The following is a 10,693-nucleotide window of genomic DNA, read 5'->3' on the forward strand; positions in this document are numbered from 1 at the left end:
AAGAGACACACTTTATTTTTTATGGTTAGCTGGAAATTTTTTTGGGGGCATAGGGAAAATCTGGGGGGGGGCAATGTTCCCCAGCCCCGTAGACCTGGCCTTGTTTTAAAACCAGTCCAGATGAATGTGATATCTGAAGTGTTCATCATGCAGAGGCACATCCTAAGCTTAGAGAAGATTCCCGATCACACGTGTCAGGCCAAAGGTACTGCATTTACTTGAATCCCGATGATCCTCTTGAAAACAGATCTCTTGTGTAGAATAGTAAGTTATGTTCTCATAGCAGAATGTGAAGTGGGTGTTCAGAATTTAACAAGCGAGTAAAAGCAGGGTCAGAAGTATTCACCCCGTTGAATAATTTTCAGCCATTTCATAGTTACGAATGCTTAAAATATCTTTAATAAATCTTACTGAAAAATGCTAACTTATTATCATTTATTTATCACAAGCCTGTTGGGTCATTTCAAACTCAGATTCTATAGGATATGCTTTAACATTTCCCACAGAAATGCAGAGCCTGATCCCAACGATGAAGAAGTTGCAATTAACAAATAGTTAATTTAAAAAGATTTGTTTTGTGCTTTTGTGTAGTATGCAGTTTTCTCAGCCTACAAAGTACATCAAGTAGGAAAACCACTCATATAAATCCAGCAGTCCACATTACAGATATTCCAGTATAACATCAGTGCCATTCCTATGTGTGAAACTGTGATGAACACTTTAGGGAGCGGATAAAAGAAACTCTTAGATGTTGTGCAGGTGAATACGTGCAATAAGAATGGGCTTGATCTCTCCGGTTCCCTTGAGTGACATTGTCACAATCTGTATCCTGTGAGAATCTCCCGTTCTCTCACTTCTGCGTCAGGCTTGCGCAAACACACAACCTCGTTCACATCCACAGACAGCGACATTGCGCCGGTGGTTACGCGGGTCAAAGAGAGCCAGCCCACTTCAGAGCTGTATTTAAGAGCCCCCATAACACAGAGCAGTGAAGTTTCAGACACACTTATTCATACAGCAGTCAGTGTGTGATCTATATCTCCATCTGTATCTCCTCTCTGCCTGTAGAGTCTCATCTGAAGCTATGAAGAAATGTTTTTTCTTTGTTTTGCATTTACAGTATGAGTGTTACATCATTGGATTGACTTTTTGGGAAGAAAAAGAATCTGTTTGCACTTCATGTTAAATATATACAGTGTGACAGATGCTTATCTGGTATATTTTGGTATTATTTTAAGTGAAGCTGATCGAGATGCATGTGATGTAATTCTCTGGTGATTTAGTTTCTAATTCGATAAATACATTTTAAAAACCATTATTATTTTTATTGCTTATGCCTCTTGGCTCAAATCCATTTGGGGATATTTATTTTTTTATATCTTTTAAAGATAAAACTCCATTATTTGATGATGCCAAATTGGACTAAATTGAATTTTGTATGGAGGAGCTTCAACAAAGATACACAGAATATACATTTTATCACATCAACCTGGTATTTATTTGCACATTATTTGGACGTTTATGATTTCTCTGAACTGTCTCAGTCAGTTTTTTGTATCTTTGGGTGTAGACGATTTTTTATTTCAGCTTTTCAATTCTCTTTCAGAAGAAAATGACTATTTTTGTTGGTTTTCGATGTGTATTTTAATTACATTTATTTGAACCATTCTAAACAAGTAACACAATTTTCAAGCTGACGTTTTGCACTGAATGAATTGTACATTGATGTATACTGTAAATCTATATATTATATTTTTTTTTTTGCTTTTCAGCTATGAACACTGCGATCTGTGTATGCGTGCTGCTGGTTGCTCTATCCACCGGCAGTTGCCTTGTGCTCCCCATACACACACAGGACGAGGATCAGTCTTTAGCAGAACACACACGCCACACCCGTGCAGCGCCCCTTGGTGGACAACTCGGTCTGCTGTCTAAAACAAATGAGGGCGAAGAAGACCCCCGTAGCAGCTTGTCTGAACTACTGGCCAGAATTATATCAGCCAAAGGTCAGAATTTCCCTCACAAATGACTTCCCACCAAACACTAAACGTTCTTTCAACGTTAAAATAACGTTCTTTTTAGGGGGAAATAACCAAAAATTATGTTTTTGGATTGTTCTTATTTGTTTTTACAAAATTATTTATATTTTATATATATAAGATTTATTTATAAAAATTATTTATATCCAAAATTCCCTAATGGTTATTTTTAGGTTATTTTTTGCAACCATAGGAATTCTTTTATGTCACATTTTGAGAACTAGCTGGTGTTATATTTAGAGGTTTTTGGCACACTAGAGTGATATTTTACTGTAGGAATTCGTCTTTCATTTTATAGGTTCATACCGCAGAAGTCCCTCACTCAAAAGCAGGACTTCTGGCACTTCACACAGGATAAAGGACAGAGATTACCTGGGCTGGATGGACTTTGGCCGACGGAGCGCAGAGGAGTACGAATACTCCTCATAAGACCCAACCTGACACATCCAGTAACCAACATCTGTACAGAGACATCCATTTAAAAATCTCACCTGTCCAGAGCTCTACAATCACTTCAGTCTGATGTAAATTTGTTTTGTTTAATGAAGATGATGCAATATATGAATATATGTGTCCATCTATACACATTTATTTTGAAGAAAGAAACGAGTGAGAATGTAGTCTCTATTGCTTTATTCCCATAATTCATGTAAATATGGTTTTGTCATCATTTTAGACATCTCACCCGTGTTGAAGAATAAATCACTGCCTTAACTCACTCAACCAAACTCTCAATAGCTTTCATAAATGTACAATCTGTGTAATATATAAACTTAATACAAAATTAAACCAGAGACTATAGATATAAACAAGATGCCACACTTCTAGGCTAATTTTAATGTTAATGACGGAAAGTTTAATGCTCAATATGGCCACACTATTATATCATATATTAACAATTTTAAAGTTAACCATTATTCTTAGTTAATCGTAAACTATTGTAATATGCTTATGACTTGCAAAGTAAAGCTCAGTTAATTTAAATAAACCAGGCTTGATGACGTATGCAGCCTGCATATGCGACCTCCAGAGGCCATATTTATATTTATTTAGCATTTTTCACAAAAAGCAGCTTTAGCGAAGGAAGTCCCGCTTTCCAGTTAAAACAGCCATAAAATTGATGTTTTTCTCGCCATGAAGCAACCTGGATTGTTCTGGCGAAATTAACGCTTAAAGGGACAATAAGTAGGATTTACCCCCATCTTGTGGTGATTTTGTATTTTGCAATCAAACAAACAGTGCTGTCTAGCGCCTCGTTTTTCCAAATGCGTGTTGCAACTACGGTAGTCGTTATGTACTCACTGATCTCCTTGTCCGTTTCGGCTGGTTCATGTGTTCTGAATGAAAACGCATTGTGGAAACGCGTTGGTAGGTTAGTGCCTTTTGTTCCTCTATGCTATTATAGTTTATCAGTATGGCGGAACGACATGGAAGCCTCCTTGCACTTACCCGTTCAATGTAAGTAAACAGAAGAAAATCTAAGCTTACAAAGAAAAGTCAGATCACTGGCAGAGGTCATTTGACACAAACCAGGACATATTTATGAATAAAGACATTAATTATGATTAATAAAACACTTAAAACCCTACTTACTGTCCCTTTAAGAAGCAGAATATGTTCAAATCAATGTTAGGTTTAATTGTTGGTGGGATGTTGTGTTACTGTGACCATAGCGAGCGATCTTCCCCACTTATAGGAAATATTTTACTATGTTGTTACCTAGACTTGGATAGATTGGTACATTCCTATCTTTTTTCGGTGCGTGCACTTTTGGTCTTTGTGCAGCGCGTTGTGGGTGTGTTGGCATTTGGCCTAGCCCCATTCATTCCTATGGCTCCAAACAAAAGTTTTATTTTGTGCCACCATACTTACTCGTGTAACTACTCATGTAACAGTCTTTAAATAGTGAAAACATGGAAGTGTTTGGTGGCTTCTAAATTTATCCCCGTTTGGATCCTAGGGAGTGAATGGGGCTAGGCTGGATGCTGGCGCATTCATGACGCTCTGTATAGGGATTAAAGGTGCACACATTGAACAGGAGAGGTATGTATTAATTTGTTTAATTGAGGTGGGAACATAGTAAAATATTGAAAAACTGTGGTGTTTTCCTTTAAAAAATAGGACAGGTGTGGCCTGTGTAGAAAAGTAGGTGTTTTATTCAGAAATGGAACTGAATAAAAAAATGACCCACACAGATAAATAGTTTTTAATTCATTTTAAAAATAAGAATAATTTACTATTTCAAGGGGACTTTAAGTACCTAAATATAGCAGAAATTTAAACAATTGAGTCATATCAGCTTTTGTTAGCATGAATGTTTAGCACTAATTTCTGAACCATCACAGTTGAGCTCATCCATGTGGTGTTGAGAGACCGAGCTAAAAGATTACTGATCTTATTACAGACGCTTTCTGTTATATTCCCCAAGAAGCTGAGCATTACAGCACTATCGCTACGAGTTAGCCATCAACGCCAATTTTCTTCCTGTCTGCCCAAGGGACCAATTACAGTTCAGGCAATAACACCCAGATATTCTGCTGGACCGGTGCGGAACGAAGCCGGGAAAACACGTGCAGACAGTTAGTCGGGAGCCGATGTTTTGTGGTTTATTACGCAAACACTTGAGTTAGCACATAATGGATGAATCGTAGGCAGATGAGTATAAGCGAATGAAGGGGTGCGCCAAACAAAAAGAGCCATTATGCCACAGGTGTGCTTCAGTGAATGAGATTTCATCCTGTTAGACAATATAAAGTGAGGCAATAAATGCACGCTTACACACACAGTGCCTAACATGAAAAGGTTTGCCGCAGGGGCAATTAAATGTGTTCTGGCAATGGAGACGCATTGTCTGAGCCAACTTGTCAATTCTCTTCCTTCCACCTCCCCTCACAGACAAATCAAACTTTGAAGTGTTTTCCACAGATTACTTTCTGAGGAGTTTGTTTTTGAGCACAGGCACGGTAACGGCTCTCAGTGACTTAAAGGGATATTCACCCAAAAATAAAACGTCTTTTATCATTTATTCACCTTTAAACCTGCATTGCTTTGTTCTGCTGAAAGATTTTTTGAGAAATGTTTGTATCCAAACAGTTCTGGAGCACCATTGACTTCTTGGTATTGTTTTCCTACTATGGAAGTCAATGGTGCTCCTTGATGACAAACATTCCCTAAACTATCTTCTGGTAACACTTGTGAAGGGGTGTTCATAAGACTGACATGACACCTTTATAATCATGACATGACACGTGTCATGAACATGAAGGAGATTTATGCATGTTTATGACAACTGTCATTAAGTGTCATTCGTTCAATTATGTCATTTTTAATGCAAAGATGACATTGTTTGAGATGTCTTTATTATGACATCTTGACAAAAACCAATACATCATAACTTGTCATAAATCTGTCATAATCATGATATAGAAACTTAGCTACCTAGCTTAATGGGTTAACATTACATTAAACTGGCACTTAAATGTCATTAAATGTCATTAATAGTCTGTCAAACAGACACATCAAAACATTATACTTAAAGGAACAATATGTAGGATTGTGGCCAAAACTGGTACTGCAATCACACAACTGGTGGAGAATTCACAACATGACAACATAAACATCAGTTGAGGGCTGCGAGTGATATAAGTATTTGAAATGAACATGATTTCTTAATGTCTAGTGACAAATCAGGACCATTTTATGATTAATTGATACATTTCTTACATACTGTTCCTTTAACTTTGTGTTTGTGCACAATAATTAAAAACTGACAACTAACAGAACTTGTTCTTCCTCACACAGAGGGTTTTAAAATTGTCTGACATAGAAGGAAAAATGAACAAAACAGTTAATTAATTTGAGCAATTTATTTATTTAATTTAATTCAATTAACTGTTTTTCCAGCGTTATGGATGAAAATGGCTTAACCCATTATTGTAGTGTTTTCCCTTAATTTTTAGGTGATTTGGTCTCCAAATGCAATAAAATATAATTTTATTAATTTTAATTATTATCATTATTATACTTGAATGATTGATTTGATTTCTTAAACACATGGAGGAAACTTAAAAACCTTAAAAACATTATGAAATGAAGAATATTTATGACGCTGTTGTAAAACTATTTGACAGAGTATTAACACTTAATGACATTTTAATGACGAATTATATTTGTACCACCGTAGCTGAGGTCAAGAAAAATATTTATGACACTGTTATAAAACTATATGACAGAGTATTAACACTTAATGACATTTTAATGACGAATTATATTTGTACCACTGTAGTTGAGGTCAAGAAAAATATTTATGACGCTGTTATAAAACTATATGATAGAGTATTAACACTTAATGACATTTTATTTACAAATTATATTTGTATCACTGTAGCTGAGGTCAAGAAAAATATTAATGACGCTGTTATAAAACTATATGATAGAGTATTAACACTTAATGACATTTTAATGACAAATTATATTTGTACCACTGTAGTTGAGGTCAAGAAAAATATTTATGACGCTGTTATAAAACTATATGACAGAGTATTAACACTTAATGACATTTTAATGACAAATTATATTTGTACCACTGTAGTTGAGGTCAAGAAAAATATTTATGACGCTGTTATAAAACTATTTGATAGAGTATTAACACTTAATGACATTTTAATGACGAATTATATTTGTACCACCGTAGTTGAGGTCAAGAAAAATATTTATGACGCTGTTATAAAACTATATGACAGAGTATTAACACTTAATGACATTTTAATGATGAATTATATTTGTACCACTGTAGTTGAGGTCAAGAAAAATATTTATGACGCTGTTATAAAACTATATGACAGAGTATTAACACTTAATGACATTTTAATGACGAATTATATTTGTACCACTGTAGTTGAGGTCAAGAAAAATATTTATGACGCTGTTATAAAACTATATGACAGAGTATTAACACTTAATGACATTTTAATGACGAATTATATTTGTACCACCGTAGCTGAGGTCAAGAAAAATATTTATGACACTGTTATAAAACTATATGACAGAGTATTAACACTTAATGACATTTTAATGACAAATTATATTTGTACCACCGTAGTTGAGGTCAAGAAAAATATTTATGACACTGTTATAAAACTATATGACAGAGTATTAACACTTAATGACATTTTAATGACAAATTATATTTGTACCACCGTAGCTGAGGTCAAGAAAAATATTTATGACACTGTTATAAAACTATATGACAGAGTATTAACACTTAATGACATTTTAATGACAAATTATATTTGTACCACTGTAGTTGAGGTCAAGAAAAATATTTATGACGCTGTTATAAAACTATTTGACAGAGTATTAACACTTAATGACATTTTAATGACAAATTATATTTGTATCACTGTAGTTGAGGTCAAGAAAAATATTTATGACGCTGTTATAAAACTATTTGACAGAGTATTAACAGTTTATGACATTTTTATGACAAATTATATTTGTATCACTGTAGTTGAGGTCAAGAAAAATATTTATGACGCTGTTATAAAACTATTTGACAGAGTATTAACAGTTTATGACATTTTTATGACAAATTATATTTGTATCACTGTAGTTGAGGTCAAGAAAAATATTTATGACACTGTTATAAAACTATATGACAGAGTATTAACACTTAATGACATTTTAATGACGAATTATATTTGTACCACTGTAGTTGAGGTCAAGAAAAATATTAATGACGCTGTTATAAAACTATATGACAGAGTATTAACACTTAATGACATTTTAATGACAAATTATATTTGTACCACTGTAGTTGAGGTCAAGAAAAATATTTGACGCTGTTATAAAACTATTTGACAGAGTATTAACACTTAATGACATTTTAATGACGAATTATATTTGTACCACCGTAGCTGAGGTCAAGAAAAATATTTATGACACTGTTATAAAACTATATGACAGAGTATTAACACTTAATGACATTTTAATGACGAATTATATTTGTACCACTGTAGTTGAGGTCAAGAAAAATATTTATGACGCTGTTATAAAACTATATGACAGAGTATTAACACTTAATGAGATTTTAATGACAAATTATATTTGTGCTACTTTAGTTGAGGTCAAGAAAAATATTTATGACGCTGTTATAAAACTATATGACAGAGTATTAACACTTAATGACATTTTAATGACAAATTATATTTGTACCACTGTAGTTGAGGTCAAGAAAAATATTTATGACGCTGTTATAAAACTATATGACAGAGTGTTAACACTTAATGACATTTTAATGACGAATTATATTTGTACCACCGTAGTTGAGGTCAAGAAAAATATTTATGACGCTGTTATAAAACTATATGACAGAGTATTAACACTTAATGACATTTTAATGATGAATTATATTTGTACCACTGTAGTTGAGGTCAAGAAAAATATTTATGACGCTGTTATAAAACTATATGACAGAGTATTAACACTTAATGACATTTTAATGACGAATTATATTTGTACCACTGTAGTTGAGGTCAAGAAAAATATTTATGACGCTGTTATAAAACTATATGACAGAGTATTAACACTTAATGACATTTTAATGACGAATTATATTTGTATCACTGTAGTTGAGGTCAAGAAAAATATTTATGACGCTGTTATAAAACTATATGACAGAGTATTAACACTTAATGACATTTTAATGACGAATTATATTTGTACCACTGTAGTTGAGGTCAAGAAAAATATTTATGACGCTGTTATAAAACTATATGACAGAGTATTAACACTTAATGACATTTTAATGACGAATTATATTTGTACCACCGTAGCTGAGGTCAAGAAAAATATTTATGACACTGTTATAAAACTATATGACAGAGTATTAACACTTAATGACATTTTAATGACAAATTATATTTGTACCACCGTAGCTGATGTCAAGAAAAATATTTATGACGCCTTTATAATACTATATGACAGAGTATTAACACTTAATGACATTTTAATGATAAATTATATTTGTACCACTGTAGTTGAGGTCAAGAAAAATATTTATGACGCTGTTATAAAACTATTTGACAGAGTATTAACACTTAATGACATTTTAATGACAAATTATATTTGTACCACTGTAGTTGAGGTCAGGGCCGTTTGAAGGAATTTGGGGGCCCCAAGCAAAATGGACATGGAGGCCCCCCCACATGCACGCAAAGCCTACAGGAACCACAGCATAGCCATACAGTTTAAAATTTACAGTTTAATGTTTATTTACACAGTTTGGTGGGAATTCAATAGTGATTTGCACTGTTTTTTTTCTAACAATATGACAGCACACACTTATCAGTTTAAACTTTGGGCTGGGCCTGATATCAGCTATAACTAGATATTAAAGTTTGAAGACAAACTTTATGTTGGCTTGAAAAAGCGTAGCTTGAACGTTTAAAACGGTTTGACAGAAGTTTAGTTTAGTAGGCTATCTGGCTGTTAGAATGTTTAAGTATGAAGGTAGCATGATTTAACATGATGCTAACATGATAAGCATGAATATAGCATGATGGTATCATGATAAGCATGAAGCTGGCATGATGCTAGCATGATTAGCATGATGCTAGCATGATGTTAACATGATTAGCATGAAGCTAGCATGATGCTAGTATGATTAGCATGATGCTGGCATGATAAGCATGAAGCTAGCATGATGCTAGCATGATTAGCATGAAGCTAGCATGATGCTAGCATGATTAGCATAAAGCTAGCATGATGCTAGCATGATTAGCATGAAGCTAGCATGATGTTAGCATGATTAGCATGAAGTTAGCATGATGCTAGCATGATTAGCATGAAGCTAGCATGATGCTAGCATGATTAGCATGAAGCTAGCATGATTTTAGCATGATAAGCATGAAGCTAGCATGATGCTAGCATGATTAGCATGATTAGCATGAAGCTAGCATGAAGTTAGCATGATGCTAGCATGATTAGCATGAAGCTAGCATGATGCTAGCATGATTAGCATGAAGCTAGCATGATGCTAGCATGATTAGCATGAAGCTAGCATGAAGTTAGCATGATGCTAGCATGATTAGCATGAAGCTAGCATGATGCTAGCATTATTAGCAATAAGTTAGCATGAAGTTAGCATGATGCTAGCATGAAGCTAGCATGATGTTAGCATGATTAGCATGATTAGCATGAAGCTAGCATGATGCTAGCATGATTAGCATGAAGCTAGCATGATGTTAGCATGATTAGCATGAAGCTAGCATGATGTTAGCATGATTAGCATGAAGCTAGCATGATGCTAGCATGATTAGCAATAAGCTAGCATGAAGTTAGCATGATGCTAGCATGATTAGCATAAAGCTAGCATGTTGCTAGCATGATTAGCATGATGTTAGCATGATTAGCATGATGTTAGCATGATTAGCATAAAGCTAGCATGTTGCTAGCATGATTAGCATGAAGCTAGCATGATGTTAACATGATTAGCATGAAGCTAGCATGATTATCATGATTAGCATGAAGCTAACATGATGTTAGCATGATTAGCATGAAGCTAGCATGATGCTAACATGAATAGCATGAAACTAGCATGATTGTAACAAGATTAGCATGAAGTTAGCATGATTCTAGCATGATTAGCATGAAGC

At 34.1% G+C, this 10,693-nt stretch overlaps 1 protein-coding gene across 1 annotated transcript; it reads left to right on the forward strand.

The window, feature by feature from the left end:
- The first annotated feature begins 874 nt into the window (after positions 1-874).
- ccka (cholecystokinin a) lies at positions 875-2,767 on the forward strand. Its single transcript, XM_073871892.1, has 3 exons — positions 875-1,080; positions 1,771-2,006; positions 2,338-2,767. Exons 2-3 carry the CDS (start codon positions 1,775-1,777, stop codon positions 2,466-2,468), a joined length of 363 nt encoding a protein of 120 aa, XP_073727993.1. The 5' UTR covers positions 875-1,080; positions 1,771-1,774; the 3' UTR covers positions 2,469-2,767.
- Positions 2,768-10,693: the final 7,926 nt, after the last annotated feature.

Source organism: Misgurnus anguillicaudatus, chromosome 10 (genome assembly GCF_027580225.2).
Source record: "Misgurnus anguillicaudatus chromosome 10, ASM2758022v2, whole genome shotgun sequence".
NCBI lineage: Eukaryota > Metazoa > Chordata > Actinopteri > Cypriniformes > Cobitidae > Misgurnus > Misgurnus anguillicaudatus.